Source organism: Bombus huntii, chromosome 10 (assembly GCF_024542735.1).
Source record: "Bombus huntii isolate Logan2020A chromosome 10, iyBomHunt1.1, whole genome shotgun sequence".
Lineage (NCBI taxonomy): Eukaryota > Metazoa > Arthropoda > Insecta > Hymenoptera > Apidae > Bombus > Bombus huntii.
This window is the reverse complement of record NC_066247.1, coordinates 13,571,693-13,597,433: the sequence shown is the minus strand read 5'-3', so window position 1 is coordinate 13,597,433 and position 25,741 is coordinate 13,571,693. Positions and strand designations below refer to the sequence as shown.

At 35.9% G+C, this 25,741-nt stretch overlaps 1 protein-coding gene across 3 annotated transcripts in view; it reads left to right on the top strand.

The window, feature by feature from the left end:
• Window positions 1–25,175, top strand: part of LOC126870479 (large neutral amino acids transporter small subunit 1) — a 31,584-nt gene extending 6,409 nt beyond the window's left edge. The window contains exons 2-12 of one of the 3 annotated variants that reach the window (XM_050628253.1): window positions 3,580–3,827; window positions 4,698–4,944; window positions 13,872–13,997; window positions 15,964–16,102; window positions 16,833–16,956; window positions 17,490–17,690; window positions 17,973–18,047; window positions 19,017–19,176; window positions 19,307–19,399; window positions 19,603–19,658; window positions 20,782–25,175. In XM_050628253.1, the coding sequence (XP_050484210.1) occupies window positions 3,585–3,827; window positions 4,698–4,944; window positions 13,872–13,997; window positions 15,964–16,102; window positions 16,833–16,956; window positions 17,490–17,690; window positions 17,973–18,047; window positions 19,017–19,176; window positions 19,307–19,399; window positions 19,603–19,658; window positions 20,782–20,784 (1,467 nt within the window). In that variant the 5' untranslated portion in view covers window positions 3,580–3,584 and the 3' untranslated portion in view covers window positions 20,785–25,175. The other 2 variants (XM_050628251.1, XM_050628250.1) reach the window with 2 other exon arrangements.
• The last annotated feature ends 566 nt before the right edge of the window (window positions 25,176–25,741 follow it).

Genomic DNA, 25,741 nt, shown 5'->3' with positions numbered 1-25,741 from the left:
TATCTAAGGGAAAGTCGCGGGAAGGTTATTCGAATACCACTATTTCTGAAGTGTGTGCTTGCAATAAATATCTTGTAATTTCTATACAGATATGTTTTAATATTTCTATCGAACATCATGGTATACCAATCGTATAAAGCTTCCTGTGTAACGATATATTGAAAAGAAGTTTCTATAAGCGTTCAAATATAATAAATAAATATTTTCATGAGTCACTACATACGTAAGTAGATATATCTGTTAGCACTGCGACATAGTTTGACGCGTATAGGCATTAACGAATAACATTTTTTCGGAGAAAAGTTCTGTTACGGTCCTTTTAAAGTTTTTTTTTTTTACAATTCGATGCACTTACAGCGAAAAATTAACATGAATCGCTTTGAAAAATCGGTCCGAATCGATTGTCAAGTGCATTATGTCAAACATATGTATGTATGTAGGTATAATGGAAGAATGGAAAGGCGAAGTAAAGGTTAGGTAAAGGCCACTTGCTTTCCATCTGACACAGTAGCTCTGAGTCTCGATTGGTTATGAATTTATGAAGCAAGTAGGGAATTCGAGGTACGATTAAATTGCCACTTTAAAAACGTAGCGGAACGGATTAAGAACTGGTTTTGCACCTTCGAATGTATTCGTCGTACAGGTGGTAGAAAGGCGTGTATCGTCGTTCGTGGATGTGATTGGTCGATCGGTACCGATTCGAGAATAAAATCGGTACAAGAGATGACAGTCTTTGCAGATTAGTCTGGATACGCGTGTGGTCGAATGAAACTGTTGACCGAAAAATATGTTTTCCTCGATGCTTAAGACGATCTTGGATATGGATATGACTTTGTTTCAGGAAATTTTCGTTTCTTAGTTTATCGATTATCTAAAGGGGTAATGTTCGGTTTCAGTGAATTTATTTCGTTATCGTTTGGCAAACAATGTGCAAGGTTAAACTTAACGTAAATATCTTAAGCGTTCGTTGAGTAAGAGGATTTTAGTTTTCTCCGTGAGAAACGAGGAAATTATTGATGTTCAAATATAGTGCGTTCGACTCTGAAATAAGTTTATATAATAGTTTGATAAATTTATGGTACTCTGGTGCAAATTATTTACAGCTAGGGCAGATTAAGTTGTAATTTCGTAGCTTCGCAGACAGTAGCACTTGATTTGATTCAGTGGTATGAGAATCATTGTAGTGACGTACGTAACTGAGTTTGCCTTGGGTTTTAAATATAATGGAGGAAGGAATTGATATCCTTAGCAAAGGGTGTAAGAAAATTTTTATGAAGACATGCTACGGTAATCCTACGATTAATGATTATAATTAAAATTGTGAAACTAAATTATAAAGTATGTCCTTGTATTATGTTTGTAAATAAAGTAGTATTAGATCAAGGAGAAAAATACATCTTTACCATCGATTCATTGCTACTGAATCATTAGAATGTGCAGACAAATTCATAAAACGTAATATTCGCTGTAATTCTAGAAAAGTTTAATTAGAATACTTATCCTCGATTACTTACGATCTGTGATTAAAATTAGTATGATAAAAAGCTTTACTTTACAATAAAAATTACGTCTAAAAAAAATGTTCATTTGCTACAAAAATTATTTACGAAAAATCAAGTATTCGTTAGCTTTTATTTTCATCTTGTTTTACGCAGTATCTCTTCGATTCTCTTATTTTACAGAAGAAAGATTCTTCTCTTTTGCTTGTAGAACAACTTTAAACGATAAAATACACTAAAATACCTATTGATAAAACTCTACAACCGTATTTCGAAAATTTCTGGAATCCAGTAGATAAACGACGTTATAAAGGCCGACCAGGCGGTAGAAAGGTGTGTATCGACGTTTGTGCACACCATTGGATAATTCCGCGGCTGCGAAGGAGGGTATTTCCACTCGAAAAAAATCACAATGACGCGATCAGCTTGCAAAAGTTACGTTTCAGATGTTGCTCGTGCAGAAAACAATCTCGTCTGACAGCATTCGGTGCTTGGCGGATAATAATCGACTTACTATGCAAACTACACGCCAATTTTAATAGATTTTATCTAAAAGCACAATTTTTTATGGAAATTCTGTTTGTTTCGAAACTCGAAGAGGATTGGAAATTTTTTGGTAGATTTTACTTGAGATTGCTATTAGTATTTTGAGATGGAAATTTTTAAACGTTTTCACTTTTTACGTTAATTTGCATTGATCGCCAATTTTACAGTATGTGTAACAATAGAGGAGACATAACAAATCGAAGGATTATCGTTTCTTTTTCTTAGTAAAAACGTGTTTGGTGATTATATTCCTTATTTCAATATTTATAATACTTGGAAAGTTATTTACCGATCCGATAATTTTCAGGGACAAGACAAAGAAGACGACGACACTTTCGTAGAAAAAACTTTATCGTGCGCGAATGACTTTACATTAATTTGATTATCAGCTGAATGTCAAAGGCGGATCATTTAAATTCGCCATGCAGGGTATAATATTTGACGATAGTATATACATATTGCGCGCGCACGCACGCACGCACGCACGCACGCACACACACGCACGCACGCGCACACACACACACACGCGCGCGCGCGATCCATTGGATATTTTCCAAATAATCACAAAAGTAAAAATTACTAAAATTTCATGGACTTGACTTATTCAATGTATCGATTAAGGTTAAGATATTTATTTAATACCTTAAGAAATTCTTTCTCAATTTGGCAATGAAAGTGATGAAATTTTGTTATATTAAAAAACCATTAACACGCAGGTATTTTAGATAGTATAAGATATCGTAGTTTTCGGACTCATAAAGATCAACGATTAAAATAGTTCTCTGAAACAAAATGTTTTAAGCGGTTAAAGGTTCAAAGCTGCATTTCATTTGTTCAGAGATAAAAAGAAAACATTCGGCTCATTTATACGTTTCTCACTAACCAGTTTGTATCTTCTTAGGTGAAAAGTCGAGAGATGAATTGGCACATTCTGGCTACGAAGTAAAAGTTACACCGTATTGTTTCTTACTGAGATGAATTATTCAGAGACAAGAAACGAAACGATGGAAATTCCATTGGTAAAAGTGGAGCAGACTGGGTGCGATAAGCTGATTTACTGACTGTATTCTTCAGAATGGCGCTTTTTGTCTAATGAATCGAACGTACGAGGATAAAAAATTGCGCGGTGGTTTCGATGTTCCTTACGACGCTTATTTCATGCCGTTCTTGATCGAGCTCGATCAACAGGTGGTGTTTTCTATTTTTCTTTCTAGATATTTGATGGAAAATGGAAAAGCTACCGCTTTTCTTTAAAAGTATTCACAAGAATTGAGAGGAATTTTTATTCCGATCGTATTTATCTTATTTAGGATTTAAATCGAATGTGTTAAATCCCAAAGAATCTGTATCTTAGTAACCATAATAGATATTTACTATTCCAGCTTATTATAGAGCAATATTAGAAATAATATATCAAATATTAAAAATATGAATAAAAAGGGTCGAATGCATATTTTATGAACAAAGTGGTAAATCTGAGTGCGTCAATTCTTATAGAAATAAAAGAAACTCACCATTATTTGTTCGGCTACAGGAAGGATGTCGAAGTCGGGAAGCATCAAGGATGACGAGAAGGGGCCGTATGACCCGGTTCCAATCGCCGACAAAGCCAACGACGAGATCAAACTAGAGGCGAAGATGTCCCTATTGAATGGAATTACCGTGATCGTTGGCTCCATTATTGGTTCTGGCATATTCGTTAGCCCGACCGGCGTTCTCAAGTATACAGGAAGCGTGAACGCGAGTCTTCTGGTATGGACAGCTTCTGGTATCTTCTCCACGGTGCGTACGCCATTATTTCTTTTTTTCCTTCTTAGAGCCAGAGGCAGCTCTGTTCTTTAAAATCGTTCATTCCATAAACGGAGTATGTATTCGCAAAATTGAGATTTCCTTAACAACAACACACACGTATAAGAAAGTTTTAATCTATTAGAGAAGTTGGAGATTTTGAAATGTGAAGTAGAATTGGAAGAATATTGGTAGAATTTGATATTTAGAATTTAGACGGCTTATTCGCTCAAGTTTCTGACATTATACGGCATGCCGAAGTGTGTCTCGCGTGATCGATCGATCACTTGGGATCGCTGACTACGTTCTCTCATCTATGTGATTTGCGAAGAAATTAGCCTGGTACGCTAACGAGTTCGATCACTGTCTCGTGGATAAAGTATGCGTGTACAGTATACGCATGGCAATTTTTTCAAAGCGTCATTAGAAATATATAAAACGGCGAAAGGAGAAAGTTGATCGCTCGTAATTACGAACATTGAATTACATGGATGTTATACGTACAATCTCACGTGAATATGTATTTTATCCGTTTAACGAACTCGAATAAAAAATTAATTACAGCCGCGAGAAAGTTAAAAACTTGATTAAATCCTTTTGTTACTAACTAAAAAACAAGATCATAATATTTTCTATCGTCGAATACACTTCAATACATTACACTTAATTTTATTTTACACTTAAATTTATTCAAATTAAAATCGATCTAACTAAAAGCAATTGGTTTTTACACGCTTTTAACGATAACATTCTTTGGACAGATCCATCTAAGACTCCAAGAAATATATCAACTGCTAAAATATCTAAGATATTATTATTAATGATCTGTATTTTAAGTGGTTTGTTGGTTTTGTTGAACGACAGGTAGGTGCGTACTGTTACGCGGAACTAGGTTGCATGATCAGAAAGTCGGGTGCCGATTACGCGTATATCATGGAGACCTTCGGACCCTTTCTGGCGTTCATCAGGCTCTGGGTTGAGTGCATGATAGTCCGACCTTGCAGCCAGGCCATCGTTGCCTTGACTTTTAGCGTTTACGTGTTGAAGCCAGTGTTTCCGGATTGTGCACCGCCGGACGATGCCACGAGGATATTGGCAGCGTGCTGCATCTGTGAGTTAATCGATCTTTTATACAACTATGTTTGCTTTCTGGAAACAATAACGCATGAAACCAGCAATTTTTACTGTTAATTATTTTCTTCTCTGTTACTTATCTTTTTATTTTCTTTTATATATATTAATCTTTGGTTATACGACACAATGAAAGACGATCGAGCGTTAGAATTAAAGGATTTGTTTAATTTTTATTAATCGTTAGATTAAGAAAGTGACTTACGGATTAAGACAGATTTTGACTTAAAGCTCCAGTTTTTGATTGTTTCATCGAAGTAGATGTAGATATACATATACGAGCCGTTTCAATGCCACGTAATATCTATTTCGAGGCGTAACGCCCATTAAAAATTGACAACTTCTTAAACACTTCCTTGAATCATATGTCAAAGCAGTGACTTGACCGTTTAACAAATTTTCTTCGACAATTTAAATGTAGAACGATGATCGTTAATTTAAAAGAAATTCCATTACTAATCTCTATAAAAAAGAGATAGAATGTCAGTCAGTAACGTCATCACTGAAATATCACTCTTAGAAGAAACGAAGGAAGTTAAATCTGGTGGAAGAAATTAGGTTTGTTTATTCTCACGGAAATTAAGCTCTCGAACGAGCGTCGTTTAATCGATGCGACGACGTGATTTGTTCTATCGGAGGACCCCTCTTCGGCATGGTTGTTAATTGAACCGCCGGATTTTCTGGTCGTTCCAAGAACACTGTAGCACTGCCCCTCGCAATTGGATGCTTGTTCCACTGTCATTCACTAGTACCAATCTCGACTAATCGAATTACTTTCTCCGCTTCATCGTTATTCATCTTTCTAGCCGGCTTTTCATAGCGGCTCCTCTTTACCGGACTATACCGTCGTTACGATCGTAAATATTAATTTCAATGTTTCGACCGTTGACTTGCCGCAAAACATCATACACCGAATTTATCTTTGAGAAATATTCTTATAATCTCGCCTATTTTATCGGCAATTATACTAATACTGATAATACTGATACTAACGCTATCAAAGATATTTCGAAAATATTTTAATCCCTAGAAAATGCTTACCAAGTACGACAAGAAGCTTGGTCGTTAAAAAATATTTCAAACTAATTGCTTGTCTCAGGGATGTTCTCCGGAGATCCTCTTAGAATCCCTTTATTTAGAAAGATCGGCGATATTCTAATGGTCCGTGGAATTACATCCCCGGCTTGTTCTTGGTCATTTTTTTCTCGAGAGAAAAGCGGACGATTCGTTTTCCATTGTCCTTGCGTCCTTCGGGGAGCTTTCGAAGCTAATGCTGCTCCTCATTACGCGAACAATTTGTAATTCCTCCAATAATCTTAGTCTTTGAGTCGCCTGGCTCTATGTTTTTCTCTGAAATAATCGAGGATGTTCCTTGGAGACCTGGTAAACGCTGTTCTCCCGATTTAACGAATACTCGGGGGGAATCATGGCTTTGTTCCTCGATCTCAAACCGATGAAAAATCAAATCCGATTGTTTCGAATTGAAGCTATGACCTTTCTTATAGATTCTTCTTGGAGCAAAAGTTTCCTTCGATTGGCAACTTAATTATAACGTTCTTTCTTCGGAATTGGAATTTTTCAAAATCGTTTCGATATGAAAATATCAAGTTATCTACACACGCGGTACAAAATATACTACTCGTCTCTCAAATGTCCGTCATAATATTGAAGCTGTAACTAACTTGGTGGAATACATGTAAGTACCAATAGGGAATCATAAAAGGAGGAGTCAATAGATGATGAATTTTTATGCACCATCTCTTATTTTCTCTATTAATCTTTCATTTTGTTGGAAATCTGCCATATTTTTTATCTTATCATTACCAAAGGGTAGATAATTTACTAAGAAACATTTCTTCACTAAAGAACTAAAGAGCTAAAGAACATTTACTAAGAAAATGATATAAAAATTAATTCGTAAATTTAATCACGATGAAATTCTGTTGCAAAAATCAGTCGGGATAAATCTAACGTTCATCGCGAGAGGGTTGACTGTTCATGATCGATTGGTCATGTTGTGAAAAGACGCCGCTCTGCGTCGCGCCGGTTCTAGAAATTCGCGACGATCGTAATCGTAGCCTTCGAGTTATTTCCTTTGTAATAACGAGTAGCCATAGCGTGAGTAATAACGAAATAAAACGTTGCATGCCGATATCGACGACCGTGCAAGAGCATTCCGCAAACACCTCACCTAGTTTTTCTCGAATCACGTTCACGTAGGAATCATTTCGAGGATCTTCAGAACAGATCGCTTCCTAGAATCATGGTAGACGGAATATCCAATGTCGTAACGTTCCGTGATTTCCGGCGATCCGTTATAGGAAATAATTTTATGCTTCGTGTAGTCAAATTTTATGAATCATGTAACGAAATTGTGTCTCATACTTTTATATATATATATATATATATATATATATATATATAAATACATATATTTTTTGTTTTTCTTTTTTGGGTAAAGAACTTTTGTGATTGATAAAATACGTTTTGAAACTGTATACTATCTATATGTGGAATGTTTTAAATATAATTAGACAATATCTATAGGTTATTAGTTGATTAAATTTGTATCGTTCGTTTACCATTTTCCGTTCGTATAATAAAATAACCAACTACCAATCAACATTCATTCATTTTTTGTACTACGAACAAACTAAAGAAACAGCGTTTCTCCTCGACGAATCCCGCAGAAATACCAATATCACAGAGAAGATATCGAGTTCCTGTGGTCGCTGGTATCGTTCTGCACCTACCGTACCGCGTATATCGTTTTATGAAACGGCGAACGCAACGCGTACCCGCAGAAATATCCCGTTCTTTTTCTCATTTTTTATTCTCTTTCTTCGTTTCTGTGGACAAAGCAAGATTCGAAAAAATTGTATCGAGTTGCAGTTAAGGAGAAAATATACGTAGTTTTGTTGGCGTAACGCACTTTGTACTTCTCGCAGAGCGAAAGGCATGCGGATCGAGATTGTTTCGATCGTTGACGTTTCGTAATATTTCCTTATCTTCTGGAATAAGTAGTCGTTGGGTTTTTGTGTTTTGTGTAATACGATCGTTCGCGAGGTTCGTTTAATTATGGTGAAATTTTAATTGATAGAATAGTTTTGATTTTGCAGGAGGCTTTCGACTCTGGTATTTAAGCTTTTCGCTTGGTTTTCGCGTTTCGTAGATGGAATTATTTTTTATATTAATAATCGTAGTACGTTACAGAACATATTCGTCGTATTTTGCTACATAGATATTTATATATAGAATATTTATATATACATATACATATACACATATATTTTATTAATTTTTTATCTGCTAACTACAAAATGAGATTAAAATACATGATAAAATATTTACATATGTTATTTTGTCCAGTATAGTACTAAATCTAAATCTATCTTAACGCTATTGAGACGAATGAACATTTTTAAAAGAATGAATAGGGTGCTCAGTGTGTTAACCAGAAAAAGTTACTCATTAGTATGTATAGAATATACACGTTGCAGTTTGATATCGCTATTCATACCACATAAATGGTATTTTGTACCATCATATTTAACTAACCTGAAATTACGCTAGCTTTGAAATTTTTTTATCGACACCGATATTTCTAGATACAATAACGCTTTATAGCTGTGTCTTTGAAACGATCAACATGAAATCACACGATCGCCAGCTATCAGCTGGTTGACGATACAATAGCTTAGTCCTATTCGGAACGCAATCTTCTTACGTTTTACCCTGCGGAGCGATCGACAAGTATCGTTAATTAGAAAATGCAAGAGCGAACGATAATTTCCTGACGACCGCAAGCGGCTTACTTCGGAACCGCGTCTGTCCTACGATGGACGTAATAACCCGTTAAATGTCGTAGAACTGGAACGGCGAGCAGGATTTTCCGATAGCGCGAGAAAGCTTCAGGTACGTTTGCGAAGGAAATGAGTTCCGTTCAATTTCCGAGAACAGAATAAAAACGAAAATGGCGACTTCTGATGCAAGATTCGCGATGGACCGAGCCTGGAACGCAACCTTTATGGTTCTTGAGCGTTTGTTCTGTTCTTTTCTAAAGATTTTTTCCTTCGAAATTGATTTTTACCCTTTTCGCGTCCTTTCTTTGTACTTTTTACTTTTCTTTCCTGTTTCTCTGGCGAAGATCTCGCGATTATAGCAATTTTATCTCGATAATGAAAAAAACTTTCGTTCTTTCTCTCTGTCGATTTTCTTTTCGTCTCAATTTTCCGAACGTGATAGCTCGTATAACCGTAAGGAAAGAATTTAAAATTTAGATAACGGAAAAGTATAAATATATAGATTTATTTATTTATTTATATGTATATATAACATGTATATATAATAAATATAACGTATAATATTAACCATTAAATCGATATTTCAAAGCGATTCTAATTGTAATGTAAATTTCCTTTATAAATATATGTTTATAAAGAAAGCTTGTTCGAGTGGTTAAAATATTTTATCGCGATAATCAGATTCGTTTTCATTAATGTTTCATCGAGGTTACACCAGATCGTATGTTAATTATCAGTGGCGTATGTATCAGTGCAGGGAAAAATTAGTTCCTAGAACGAGCCGGCAGTGATGAAGATCAATAATTAAGTCCAAGGGAAATCTAACCGGCCTGACGTACAATTACCCGTACGAACATTTCCTCGTATGTTGCGCGCTTCATCGACACTCTTCGAACGAACGAAATTCCGCTACTCTTAATCGTACATTCGCTCGAGTGTTTAAAGCGTTTGAAAGAAACGTTAAGTTGGAAACGATAAAGTAAAGTTGTAACGTATCGAACAATTATCGTACAAACGATTACACACTTGTAGTAAGAAAAAGTCGTTTCTTCCACAATTGTGATCATTAGATTTTTTACGACTAGTGGTAGGTCTATATCGTAGAAAAGAACGGAACAGAAAGAATAATCGTTGACTTTTTCCATTCGTAACTTCTCTTTACTCCTAGATCTCGTTCTTTCCTCGACACGTACATCTCTTCCGCTACTCGATGATTTAAAGTAGACAAAATGAAAATAAAAGCGAGAAAATTCTTTACGACCAGCGCAAGCAATTACTTGAGAGAACAAGATATTTCTACCAAGGCTGCTGTCATTAAAGTCTGTCTTGGTTGCTTATTTCTGCGATCTATAAAATTGCAACAAATTAGTATTCTCCGTTTTCAATTCTTTTCGCTCTTGGAACTCAATTTTCTCTGACGTGCGTAATATTCGGCAAAATAGAAAATACAACGCGAAGAAGTTAACGGCGCCGTGAAACGGAGGCATTGACACCAGCCTCGAGAAGGATCGATATGTCGGCCAGTGGATTCGATCGAGCTGGCGTCGTCCTCAAGACGAGACGATGGCGATATCGAGTGAAAAGGCTGCGCCAGCAATCACGTCTCGTTGCGACTAAACGTAATCTTCTAATAACGTGTCAACTGGCAGCCGCAACAGTATAATTCGCCGAAAGGGGTTCCCGGGAGGAACGAAGAAGAACCTCCAGGCCGAGAAACGAAGAGGAGGGACAGACGAAACAACAAGTGGAAGCCAGTGATGTCTACAGAGAATAAGATTCCAGGATATGTCTATATCTAAGACGAGATATGTCTATATCAAGATCGAAATACGATAGTTTAAGAATCTAAGTAGGAGAGGATCGACGCTCTTTGGACAAATTGGGTTGTTGATAAGTCGAGCGTTATGTTACATTTAATAAGTCGAGAGGAATTCGTGATAAATATCACACAAGGGTCTGAAATAACGGAGGACAGCACTGGCGAAGACGCTAGAAAGAAGGAAGAGTGGTGGGAAGGGAAAGAGGGCGGAAAGTCTCGCGATATTCTTCGAGATGTTGCGTCAGTCGACACTTCTTACTTTTCTTCGCTAACGAATCCGCCAAGGACGAGGGAACCAGTCGCACGTTCGCTAGGTAGAATATTTTTCACGGTCGTACATACACGTCGTTGCACGTGCGTTCCCATTACGATCGGTGAACCTCCCTCCCACACCATTTTCAGTGATACTGCCTGTATCCTAGTCCACTGACTCAGCTCGAAATCGAAAGTCTACATGACCTTGATCGTACCTATGCAAAAAGAATTCTCGCTCGAAATCGGTGAAATTGAACGCTCGCTGGAGAGTCATTCGATCATTTCTTTTACTCATCGGCGATTTAATACTGCTAGTTTGCAATTAGGATAGCGAAACTTCAAAGAATAATAGGATGACGTTTAACGATCGTTAGAAGAAAAATATCTATAATCAGGTATCTGCCAAGTTACATTATTTGCTACTAGCTAGTTAGATTATAACATATACTATAACTATACACGTTGAAAATGCAAAATCTCCAATTGATTGCGTCAGAATTTCGACCATGACATTGCAAATGCATCGACTATTACATAACAATACGTATCGTTGCATTATCGTGTCCCTTTGATCTGTATTATTAAATCAACAACAATTTCCATCAATTATCGTATTATCTTGCATATTATCGTATATTTTCTATCTTTGAATCTTTCGAGCGTCGGTCGTATCGACATAAGTTGCGCCAAGTTAAAGTCGTATAAATTTATAATATATCGTATATTACAATAAACGAATCGATTTCCCGGAAGAACACGATTTTCCAATTCCCACGTTTTAAAGGAGATGTACTTTCCAAGAGGACTGAATCTTTTCATTTTCGTAAATTTGATATATATTTTCTGAAATAGAATTTAGATTTATCTTCTGAAAAGATGCAGTTTGCTCAAAATCTAGAAACCTGGATTTTAATAGAAACGTAACTGGTTTGAAAAATGGCACAACCTGATAATGTATCTGGTCGGTTGAACTGACATCAAGTGAACTCGTTTTCTTATTCATCTAGGGAGTAGGTCGATAACCATCCACGGTCGATTCTACCCCTGACGTCGTCATGGTCGGTTGGACTGGTGCCAGTTAGTCTGCAGCGTTAGGCTCACGTACGCAACCGGTTCCATAAAATAAAATACCTCTCTATCCTATTGTCCATTGACCTGACGTAGTTTCAACTAAACAAACGAACGATTCACCAGCCGCGTAATTACGCCGCAGAGGCAATGATCGAACAGACGTGAAAGAAGCGTCGTTTGCGAATCTTGAGTACCATAACGTTGCGCTACCCTTTCTATTCGATAGGCTGGAATAAGTAGCAGCGCTACGTTATTATCGACGTATTTGTTCCTTTTCCTCGAGGAACGGAAAATTATTTTAAATTATCGAGGAATGATTTAAAAGAACAAGGATAGGTATATCGAGGAGAGAATTTACAGAACAAGGTATATCGAGGAAAGAGGCGATAAAAAGATGAAATTGCGACATTACGGGCTTCGTAACATAGAACACGCAATTGTTATAACGACAAGATTTTACTCGTAAAAATGTTATTTCTTTTTATGGCGAAAATATTTTAATTAGGATCGTATGTGAGAGCAGCCAGTGTTACTGCATGCAAAAAAATGTTACCACGCAGTTCGATCGTAGAGGGTGCGACCCAATAACCTGTAAAAGCGGGTACTACGTGATTTCTTTCCGATCCGAGAATAAAAAATTTTGCTCTACTTTTTTCTTAGTTTTACACGAGGAATCGCGTCGTACTGCTTTTACACGTCGTTCTTGGACGAAAAAAACTTTACCGATCAATTCCATCGAGATTGAACGTTTTCTTTTTGAAGAAAAACGAGTTGAGTATCAACATGTGCGTATAAACTGATACTAAGATTCGGAAATTTTCAAAAGCGAAGTAAAGTTGATCGGTCTGAGTTCTGCTGTACTGCCGTACTCCAAATATATCTCGTAACATGCTCGGGACTAACGCTATTGCGAACGTTTGCACGCTAAGGTAATAAATATTCCATTGCGATAGTACGATCACGATCGCGATCACGATCTCGATATTCCCGATCACCGAGAAACGGAACCAACTACACGCGTTTCTCGCGTAATCACGCGTTCATTAACATTAAGTCACCTTTCCGCTCGTATCACGGTGAATGTGAAAAGTTTCACCGGTACGATAGTTGGACAGACATGTGTTCATCGTCGCGTGTCCTTGTGTCTAAGAATCCGATCGCGTTGACAGGCTTCTTCCGTTAGTTCCATCCACCGATAAATCTAATTAACCAACGTACAAGCAGAAACCGATGGCAAGATTCGCGGATTCGCGTTGTCACCGTGCTACGACGAGATTTTCTTTAATGTTCATCGATCTACCTATCCGCTAAAATTAAAAAATTCCAGATTTTTGTAGTAACTTATGGATCTTAGAGTGAGGACAAGTAATGATGATTTAGAGTTTAGTGTAGTTTAATAAGCGATACTCAATAACAAAAGGACCGATTACAATATCGTCGTACGTCTTATTATCATACCATCCCGCTCCTCCACTCGCACTCTCTGACTTCTCGATTCACACTCTGTGACCTCTCAACTCACTCACTGCGCTTCTCAATTAACATTCTGGCCGTTTTAACATCTCTTTGTCTTTTCCTAGGCCCACCACGCGCGTGTTTCGCAGACGCTCGTGGCCATGATCACGTAGGCCCTTTCTACGAAACTATGCACTTGAAAAGACCGATGATACATTGATAGACCTGACGGCACCTCGGCTCTCGCGACATTTTTGTTATTATTTATCAAAATTACAATCAATTTTCGCGTTGAGAATTTTCAGTAATACTGTTCATGGTTAACTCGATGTTTCTTAGGCCCTTTTCCCCGATACTACATATCGATATTCGATTGCTAGTCCTAACGTAATATAGATTTATGTACATATTGAATTATGTATAACTACATACAATACTTACGTAGGTGTGTATGTACATGCTATGATATCGATATTAATCCTTCGCGAATCGTTCATTTTCCAGGCATCTTGGCGTTCATTAACTGCTGGGACGTAAAATGGGCGACAAGGGTGCAAGACATTTTCACATACGCAAAATTACTCGCTCTTTTCATCATCATCTTCGCAGGAGCTTATCAACTCTTCACTGGTAAGTTTCGTATAAACTGAATTTCTATGGTACGAGGCAGGTTCATTTGAGCAAAGTTGAACGACAACCATAGTTTTCTACAAAGATGTACAGTACGTACATAATAAATTGCACTCGTCAAAAGGAAAGAAGTTTGTCGAATGTTAATATTCTCAGTTGTAATTATCATATTAAACAGCATGTGTATATTTATTTTTAAAAGTTATTTTGTTATTTATTTTATTAATTCTTGTATAATAACATCTCGCTGATTCAGATGACCATCTCGTTGAACGTTCTTTCGCTATTATATTAAAAACTAATGGTGTTTCGTAATATACATGTAACAAGTTTGGTTGTTCTGGGCGATGTTCAAGATGGAATTTCAAGACGTTGAAGCTACTGCAATTGATGACTCGAATAACCCTACAATTGTCCTAAATAATTAATAAACCACTTTTCATGATTTTATCTACGATTTGAAATCCACTTTCGTATTTTAAAGGCATTATGCGGTTATAAGAAAATCGAAGGTCGTTCTTCTTTTTGCAACACGTGGTTGTTGCCCAATCCGCTGTTTCGGGTATGAATAGACGGCGCAGGAAATAATCGACGCCATTGCCCCACTTTCTCCGCGTAAATTAAGTTTCTTTTGTGGTCTGTCGATCGTAGGAATCTATGTTCGATTTTTGTTCCGTCATTCCTCATAATCTCGACAAGAAAGCATTCCTACGGGCGATCTGTTCGAAAGTAGACTCGATTTTTCGCGGACTCTCGGCGTTCGGAACGTTATTTAGGAAAAAAGTGGATTAGCGCGAGGTTTCGTGCATGATTGATAGGATTTTCTTCGAAACAATTTTCCACGGTTCGACTTTACCGAGATTAGTTAATGTAAAAAGGAATTGCTGGATTTTTATGCAACAATTTTTTCCTATGGAGAAATCGATGAATAGAGAGTCTTGTGTGCACGGTTAGGAAGCAATAAACATCGCGATCGTAGGAAAGTGTTCGAATGAAAAGAAGTTGGACTAGAATCAAGAAAAATATGTTTGACCCTTTCGGGACCAATAAAACGGTCGAGCGTGAAAATAATTTTTCGAAAGATTCTCTTGGATCCTAATAATTTTTCTAACGCTTCCTCGATTTTAAATCTACATTTTAAAATTACGTTCGATCGTTTTTCGCTTTTTTCATGCAAATTTGAGTCTATCGCAGTCTTCGTTGTTATATCATCGTATTCTATCTAAAGCGTTCTCTCGATCTCGAAAATTTCGAAAACAGAAAGCTTATGAATATCTCGAAATTTGTTTATTCTACGACCTCCTCTCTTCTTTAATTTTCAACCCAGTGAAAAGTGTTTAGTCTAGAAAATTTACGTAGAATGACAAATGAAAAATATTAGAAAAAAGGAAGTTAGAAGGCAATTTCTGTATCGTGTATCCAATTGTTTGCTCGGTGTTGAATTCAATAACGCGCTGGCAATTTCTTGGGCAAGAACGAGGAAGCTCGCGTTAATGTTACACCACCCACGCCTCCCTTCAGACTCGGTGTATAAGACTGTTAGGCGTCCTTTCACTTACCGGACGAGACAATTTGCCCAATCAAAAAGGTGGGTTAAAGACGCGGACGATTCGAGGTGCACGTATGTGCGTGCAAGGATTCGCTTAAATTGATCTATTCACTGCGTTCAAATGGGCCCCCGTAGCATTGAGTTATCGACGTGAGAACTTTTCTTTCTCAATTTTAACGAGTCGTGCCGAACGACCGAATGGAAAAATTTATCGTTCAACGACGAGAAACAGAGATGCATAAAAAAACGTAAAAATCTGTCGTTATTATCGTTAATACTTGTACCATTCTTCTGTGTAAGAGAGGAGAGACTACGCGAAAAGAGCTAGGGGATATATCGTTCCTTAGTGCATACTACGCAGGCATACTAGTGCAGGCTACGCGTAGCTGATCGATGAATGTTATCTATATTTCACAGGACACACGCAGTATTTCACGTTCGACAATACAAACACAGAAGTGACGTCGATAGCACTCAGCTTTTATTCGGGACTGTTCGCTTACAACGGCTGGAACTACTTGAATTTCATCATCGAGGAACTGAAGGACCCTGTCAAGTAAGAGACGATAAGTCATTTTGCTAAACACTTGAAAAAAAAGCGACTAACGTTGGTTTATTTGTATGTAGATCGGAAAGGTGAAAAAAATGATTAATTCGATTAAAGTTACCTTTTTAAATGGTTTTTCTAAATATCTTAATTGCCTCTTGCCAAGCTGCTTGTCAAGAGAACAGAGAAACATTTCGTAAGAGAGAGTTTAAAAGGAAAATGGAGGCACTAGCTTGGAAATTTTCAAAATCGTCATTACTCTCTTTTTCTTGGATCCCTGCGATTGGTCGACATGAATATTTTTCATTTTTCGAATCGTTTATTTTCAAAGGGAATCCCAGTTCACTTTGGCGATTTAAAATTGTTTGGGCATGAATGAGCACGAGTGAAGTCGTTGAAACAATCGTTCCGAGCAGAACATTTAAGAGGCTCGCAGTAGCCTCATGCAACGATTAATAGCGATTGCAACAGCCGGTCTCGTGTATCTATTAATTAAAACAGGGAGCCGTAAAGCCCGCCTTCGTCAACTTGGACACGAGGTTAAGCGAGGGCTTTTACTTCGTATCCTATACTATTCAAGGTCGAATATTTTCGACTCGCAAGATCCTTTTTATTCGCTCCTGCGCCTTGGAAATATTTTTCCTAAATTGCTTTTAATCGTAGTAAAAATTATATTTTCAGCTGTATATGTCTATCGAATATGATCCTTTTCATCTTTTTCACCCTCTTTTCTGCTTAGGAATTTGCCAAAGGCTATTGCTATCTCGTGCGTCCTTGTTACAACAGTCTACGTTTTCGCAAACATGGCATTTTACACAACGCTGAGTCCAGTGGAAGTTCTCGGCAGTGAGGCTGTAGCAGTCGTAAGTTAATTTTTATAACTAAAAGAATCGGATTTCTACGTTTCTTTGGTATTGAAAATTCTGTGCTTTTTTCTTTTATAAACCCGAGTCCACGATCTTCCATTACATCGTAAAAAAAGAAAAAAGGATAGCTTTATCTTATACACTTCACCTATGCATTCGTACTTAATACACGTATTTCCTCTTAAAGCTTCTGTTACTTTGTAATTTAATAATTGCAAGGAATTTTTGCATTTTACTTGAAACTTGTTGCCGTTTATTCCACGTCTATCGTATTTGTAAGATATTAATGTACAAGTATTACAAATTAAAGCTGAAACAAAAATGTAGAAAAGAGAACGATAACTGTACTCGTTATCACTTTGACAAAGAGTGTATTTGATATATTTACGCTAGTAATTAACTTTGTATCGGATAAAGAACTTGTCATCAAAAAAATATTCTTTATTGCAAATCAACAAAGGGTAGAAAACTAAAATTTCTTTTTACAAAGAAGCTAATGGTTTGATTTTCTGTTTTATTTCTTTTTTCAGACGTTTGCGAATCGTTTGTTCGGCATGTTCGCTTGGATGATACCAGTATTCGTCGCCCTTTCCACATTTGGCGCTGTAAATGGAATTCTTCTGACATCCTCCAGACTCTTCTACGCTGGCGCCTGTGAGGGTCAAATGCCTGAAATATTAACGATGATCCAAATTTCGAGGCTCACCCCTACGCCAGCTGTCCTCTGCATGGTACGTTACTATTTCCATCATTTTACAACTATAAACAATATTATCGGGTATAATTTTTAACGTTCCTAGTTTTTTTAATACCTCCAGAGATGGTAAAAGTCAATAGTAATGACTTGTACCTTGCTTGAAAAGTCATTCGTCCAACTTTCTGATTGAATCGCATTTATTTGCTGAGAGAAACGAGGTTTCCTTAGAAATGTTAGGTTGTTCGGAATAATCGATGGAGATCGAAGAAAGTGACTATTGTGCAGGATGATTGAAAACTTGTTTAATCTGTTGCAGACCATGTTGTCCATGTTGTATCTCTGCTCTTCCGACATCTTCGCCCTCATCAATTACGTTGGTTTTGCTACTTGGGTACGTAGCAGTTAGTTTAAGAAATTAAAAAACATTCATATTACAGTCACTGAGAGATAAATTTTTTTACTGTTTTATTTATTATTTTAATTTTTATCCAAAAATTACAGAAATTAGAAACAAATTTATCGTAAAAGCTACAATTTTTTTCTTTTACTAAATTCTACTAGAAATATTTGCTTGTAATACACATATATTCTTTTCGGTTTCTCCATTCATACGATAAATATAAAAACAAAGAACGAATTAATATTTTCCAAACGTTTATCTAAAATTCTTCTTTGCTCCTCGCTTTGTACACTACTAACCACAGAATCTAACTTCATACGGGTAAAGAAAAAAAGAGAAACGCCATTGCATCGAGGGAAAATCGTTAGAATATTTCCAAGAAACTTATAACGTTGATTATTCGGTCAGCCATTGGAACAATAATACGGAGCCGTTTGCACAGTTCGGCACAATGCGAATGAAATCGTGTAATTGCTCCTCGTTATGTTCCAAGAGACGACGCATTGAACGTCGTTGTACGTACGCACACGTCACATTTAGAACATTAGCGGTTATACCTGGCTCGCCACGAATTATTAGCACAATCGGACGAGTGACAATTTTCTAATTGTGGCTCATGCTGGTTCGTATAATTGACGGTATTGTCCGACTTTATAACCGGGCATAAACGTGTCCACCTTCGCCTGACTCGTTTGCAACCATAAACACGCATATTTTTCTTCTTCTTTTTTTTTTTACTCCTGTTTATTTTAATATCTGTTGTCTCTTTATCCACACTAAAGAATAAAATACAGAAAAATGGATGGATAAACGAGGCTCGAAACAGTCGAAAAGAACAAAGTAGAAAGAGAAAACTAGTAACAAGAAAGTAACAGAGTAAATAGTCGATTCGACGAATTCTAACGTTACAAGAAATATACAGTTATAAGAGTGTACAAATTTTTCTATCCTTTGTTGTAGTTGAGCATAGGAGTTTCTGTCCTCTGTCTACCATGGCTCAGATGGACACAACCAAAGCTGCTGAGGCCCATCAAAGTGAACCTCTTCTTCCCCATAATCTATATTCTTGCCACGCTCTTTGTAACTATTGTGCCCATGTATGCCAGTCCTGTGGAAACAGGTATATATCTTCGTTGATTAGTATAATAGACAACTTCTTTTATATGATTAACAGATCGCTAATCTCCTACACTCTATCATTAATAAATGATAATTTCTAGTTTAATAAAAAATAAATCCAATTTTTCCAGGATATGGTTGCCTGATGATCCTCTCGTCCATACCCGTATATTTTGTGTTTGTCGCGTGGAAAAGCAAGCCCAAGTTTTTCCAGAATGGAGTCGGTAAGTATAAACCACAAACACTTCTCAGGAAGAACAGTTCTATCAACAGGAAAAAGATATTTAATTGGTTATTTGGAGGGACTATTTGAGTTTGAGAGAATAGTTAAGTTTTCATGATTCTCCTTCGGTTATCCTTATTTTATCGACGAAGATAGGATCTTTTTGTTCCGTTTCTCTTTAATTGGCTAAATCTGTTCCCGCAGGCGCCGTTACCAAAACATTGCAGAAGATGATGGTAGTCGTCGGACCAAAGACTAAGGTTCAAAGAAGAAAAGATACACTCTGATATAATCTTACTCTCTTCATGTCACGCATGTTTAGCATCTGTTGATTTCTATTATTGATTCGTCTAAGCTTATTGCTTTTCGATCATAGTGCATGCTAATCATTTTGACAAACCTGAATCTTCACGAGCATTGTATTATTTGTATATTTTTCATTATCTATTCCGTCACCTTGGGTAGTTTTTACTGTATTATAATTCTTATATTCACGTTACTAGTCAGAATTTAATCATTTAAATATTTTATCAATTTTTGACATATTATCGTTCATATATTTTGGTTAATTTTTTCGTAATATAAAGTTTCGTAATATTATTTCTACATATACTAGTCATGTAGTTTTATATCAATTTAGAGAGTTTCATAAGTATTGGTTGATTCGTCTTTAAGTTTGCTCAAACATTATTCAAATTTACGTTTGCATGTTGCACTCACATAATCAGCACCACGCTGACACTAACTCGTACATGCTCTACATGGTGCACCAGTACAAATTACGATTAATGTACTAATATGTAATTCCGAAATTGAAGTCCGACTGCTGATTTTTCTAATTTTTATTCCTCGATCGTGGTGTCGTCTGTTAATAATTAATTAAATCATGCTTTCGAATAGACGCTACTTATAATTTTTCTAATATTTGAGAATTTAGAAAGATGTGGTACAATTTAAAAAAAATATAAATTATTATTAAATAGTTATAGGTGTTACTATAACTATAAATATAAATATTATAATAATTATAAATATACATATAACTTTAAATATAATTCAATTATTGGATTAAGCAGACGAAAAATTAAACATAGAGATGGAACGAAGATTAAAATCTAGGGCTGCTTTTTGAAAAATTATCTTACATAGTGAAATAATTAAACTATAAGTATTGTTTCATTTTATAGAAAAAGATAATTTCTATTTTAGAGTTTGACGACTTTACATCGAGGTTGAATCTCTAGCTAATCATCTCTCTCTCTCTCTCTCTCTCCCCAACAACCTCCCTCCCTTCCTCCCTCTCTCTCTCTCTCTCTGTCTCTCTCTCCAACACGCTATATAAAATAAATCAAGTTACTAAATCCTTTCAATCGTTGTTTGCAGTAAGTGTTACGAAGTTCCTGCAGAAGATAATGCTGGTCGTCGGCAAGTCGAAACCCGCTCAGGTTTAACCGCAGTCACAATGGATCCTTTCGACAACGATGACTTCCGGTTCCAAGAGAACTAGACACTATTCAGAATGCTCAGAGGAAATTCCGTTTTCTTTAAGAAAATTTATTTCATATTTATCTACGTGGCAAATTTGAAAAGTCTGTGCAAACTTCAAAATATCGGATTTAAAAATCTAATTCAATTGGAACAATATTCGTTCTCTGAGCATAAAGGGCGTCCTTATTAGAGGCAGCCATATCAAATCAGGACGCCTACCAGTAGACAACAATAAAAATCTGGTTCTCTTGTCTAGTCGCCATCCGTGTTAAACTGGTTTCGGGATTTTTGCGGTAATTTATCATTCACACGTTTCATCCAACGGAGGTGTAACATCATAGACAACCAATGACCACAAAGAACTGCTGTATTTTAACATAAAGAACCATCGGCATGTAACTACTGTCAAAAGGAAACATGATTTGCCTCTCCACTGGATACGTGAATACGACTTGAAAGAGACATTCTATCGTTATTATACCGTTTCATTGCACATTGTATCATTTCCATTCCCGTGATTCGACCCTTCGTTTCAAACTTTGTATTACTAGATCTTGCGTGGAAATGATAGTTCATAGATTCTTTGACAGTAATTAATTTATTATTCCTTCTTCTTATAATCTTCGAACGAAATTAATCCTTCGTGATCCAAGTAATATTTAACAAATAATTGCAAATGGTTGTTACTTAATTTTTTATTGTAGTTGCTTTCAAGAGCGGTATACGATTTATAAATTAATACAATCTTCATGCAATATGTATTAAGAATTAAAAACTATGGTTTTAAATATTAAAAGTGGAAAAGTAAAATAAAATAAGGTGAAAATAACGATTCTAAGTAGGATTACAAAGGATTAATTGTATAGTTTTATATGGTTACAGCCGTAGATAGTTTTCCGATTAGTTATTAAGATAAAAAGAGAAAGAAAAGAATAAAAAGTAAAGAAACGAAGGGTGAGAATATTATAACGCGCTGACACCCGATCGCATAATATGTACAACAATCGCGTTTTACTGCCACTGTTGTTGGCGCGTGCACCATGTAGGTACACTATAAGTACACCATAGAATCATGAAGCTCCAGATTGCGAGCAAAATTTCGTAAGAGGACGGACAGCCACTCGAGTAACTCTGGCTATTCATATATACCTTGTTCCTCTCTTTTTACTTTCTTTTTATTAGACTTTGAACGCGCGTTTAACAGGAAAATTTAATTTCATGTCTGTGTAACACAGAGCAAGCTTACGAGCGTACGAATTTTTATAGTTTTTATACCTTTTTAAGCGTAATTTAAGATTTTAAAAACGATTTTAGTCGATTTTTTAGCGTTTGTATCACTTTTAATCATTCCTTCTCTCGGCCTTATTTTCTTTCGTGAAGAATGGTGCGTGCATCCAGCGTGAATGTAAATATAGAAGATGTGAAGGCTTAGTGACAAAATTGTACCGAGCATGGCGTGAGTTTAAACTTCAAGAAAATTTCCAAAAAAGAAGTAGTAAATTAAATTGTTATGAAAAACTAAAGAAACCTTTTGTGTGTACCAGTTGACGATTGTGAATCCTGCTTTAAGTTTATCGTTAGTGGAAGGGAAAAATCGCAGAATCCAAATGTTGCGAGGCTTTCCTTTATTCTTCATGAAATATCAGAGGAAAATGAAAGAAGAAAAATATGATGCAGCTCGTAAGATTGTCCTGTTCATTTGACGAATTTAATTTAGTCGAACTATAATACATACTGCGAACCTCTTAAGACTTAACCCATTATCTCATCTCCTATCACTCACGGATACCATAGTTTACACGCTGTGATTCTTACTTTATCTTAGAGATGCATTTTTTTTGTAAATATCGATTTTTGCAAACGATTGCCAACGCACGGACCTTTTCGGACGGAAATTTTGAAAGATTTTCCTTTCCTCACGGGTGCGATACAATTGGTAGACTGTGAGATTTAAGACGATGGACATTTTTTGGTAGCGATCGTGAGACTTGTTTGAACGTTTTAACATATCTAAAAAGTATCACCTGTTTTGATACAAATTGTTTATAAACTGACATTTTTACTAGCCAGAAAAAGTTTCAAGTCGCAGCAACGTCTTTATTCTTTAAATGTTTCGCGTCACAATTTGCAATCTTTTCTTCAAGTATAACGAAGAAAAAACAAAATACGTGATTTTATTTGAAATTATTTAGGTAAATCGAAAAACTTCTAAAAGCATTCGTGTTTCGAGATTTTTTAACAGACAAGAAACTATCAAAATTTCTAATCTGAATGAAGGTGAAAAAGTTATTCTACCACAGAGAATAGAAAAGAAACTAGAAAATTCGAGCATATCTGTAGCAAAATTATTCTAGGACCAAGATTTTTCTAAAGAGTGTTCTCTCGGTGTTAAGTCTTGTCTAATTAAAGAAACGTCCTGATGCGTCCACGCGTAAGATCCCAAAGTAATTGAATTACTTTTACCGAAACTCGCCAGCCTGGATAATTCGCATGATCCAAATTTGTTTTGGAACAAAATATGTTTGGTGGTCGGAAAATTGAAATAAGAATAAATAGTAATATAATTTTTTAATATGTCGAGAAATGAATCTATGAAGCGGAACGTTCTTTTTATATCAAAAAATTGAAATGAATCGGTTAGATATTAATCAAGTATTTTGAAAATTCATTCAGAACCACTTGTTTCGAAATTTGCAGATTTTTTAACTCTCTATCTTCTTTTATGCATTCAATAGTTGAAACACAATTTTACAAACAGGGGTTTTTCACAAATTTTCTTTAATATTATTTTTAATGTAAGAAATCTCACCTCACAGTAATTTGCACTTCTTTCATTTTAGTCGATACTTTAATCGATGCTAATTGCAATCACCGATCAAAAATTAAAACCAAACAATCAGACCAAACAAATTAGGAATTTAAGAAGTCGCTAGATGCTCAATGTGTATGTATTTCTTTCCAACTAGCGATTTATAAAGTCAGACAATATCTTTTTCCTAATTTATATACAACTTTCCCATTGGAGAGTATTAAGTGTTAAATAGGAAAGGGAGGAAGACGAATCGTCGATGTTTGCAATTACGATTAATATCTAAGTTTTCCGTGGTTTGGCTGTTTTTGAGGGATACGTTTCGACGATCGTCGTCAACTCCCATGGAAAACAACTGACTTGACAGAGTGTCCATCGATGCACGGCCTAGTCGATCATTGACGATTCATTACTTCGTCCAGATAATTATACAAGCGCCAGGTTGATCTCTTTCAAAAGAAAAAATACATCTAAATGATGCGAAATATTAATCCTGATTTATTATCGATAATGTCATTGATATTAATATTGACCGATAATCATGCTTTAAGCGTTTACAAACGTTTACGAAACGCATCCATAACCTCAAATGAATTCCATAATTTAATTACTGCAATTTAAATACTAATTGCACGCACAAGTACTAATTGAATAATACGAATTCTATAGCGTTTGGAAAAAGATAGAAAGAGTAAACCAACGCCGAATGGACCGACGCTAGCGATAGCGATTCTATAAATAAATTGTAGCAAAACGAGGAGGAATTGCATATTTTTGACGATGAAAGTGTCGATGGCCACTCTGACACATGTGACAATAAACATCTGTTAATTAATTAGTCAGGTGTAAGTAAGATAAAAAATAACAAAGAAAAATCTATGAACAGTTGGAATGTTTGTAAGAATTCGATTTTTGTATTATTTTTTTATGTTACGAAATACCAGCGTGTACTTGAAATGGCTTGCGAGGTAAAGAAGAAACGTTTGTCTCGACGCATTACTCTATGGTGGTTGCATCATTTTTATTTCAACTTCTGGAGTTTCGATGAATCGTAAGTAGCAAGAGAAGGTTGTATTATTTTTATATTGTACATATAATGATAATATAACAATGTAAGATATATGCGGATTTGTGAAAAGATGGAAGAACCGGAAGTTGAGAATCTTAGGCGAATGTCGTTATGAAGAATCAAAGAATTTACAAAAAAAATTTCTTGCGAATGTCATTGAAATTGTATTCGTGAGTGTTCAAACGAATTTTCAGAGTTAATAGATGGAAAAAGGCGAAAAGGTTAAAGGATAAAAGTGCTGCAACCACGTTTGCGAGCATTTAAAAGCACATAAAATGTACGAATTCATGTTGAAACGCATAATAATTAAGAGGAAACGGTGCGAAAGCAGGAAGTAGCTTAGAATCTAGACGAAGAAAAGAAGGAAATTGGGGTCGAGCAAACTGTGACAATATATTGTATTATATAACACACATGTTAATTCCACCAATCCCTTTCAGCCTGTAACGCAACCCCTTGCCTGACTGAATATCAGCTTTCGTGGAAAGAAAAGGGAGAAGAGGGAATATCGTTGATAATACAATTGGCGTGGAAGAATTGTTCGAACAATTGGTAAATGCAAATATAATATAAAAGCATTGAAAAAAGTATTGATCATTGTTTTTGAAAATGTGAAAAAGATCTTTCGGCTCGTATCTATATGATGCAACGAGGAGATACACGGATGTGTATGTTGTTGAAATATTGCTTTTAACAGGTTGTGTTTAAGAGCAATAGTAATTAAATGGAAAAATTCTTGGCTATACGCGCGTCTATATTTATATGTGTAAACGTACAAGTTATAAATACATAACGCTCACATATTTATAACTTATACATACAGAAAAAAATATATATTTATAATTTTTAAACATTGTCCACAGCATCGTGTACAACATACAGAGATTACAAAAGGAAAAAAATTTCACTTGACTTGGTCAGCGCGTCAGGAACTGATTCGTCTCTTCTTGTTCCGATAGATCATCTCTAATATATTT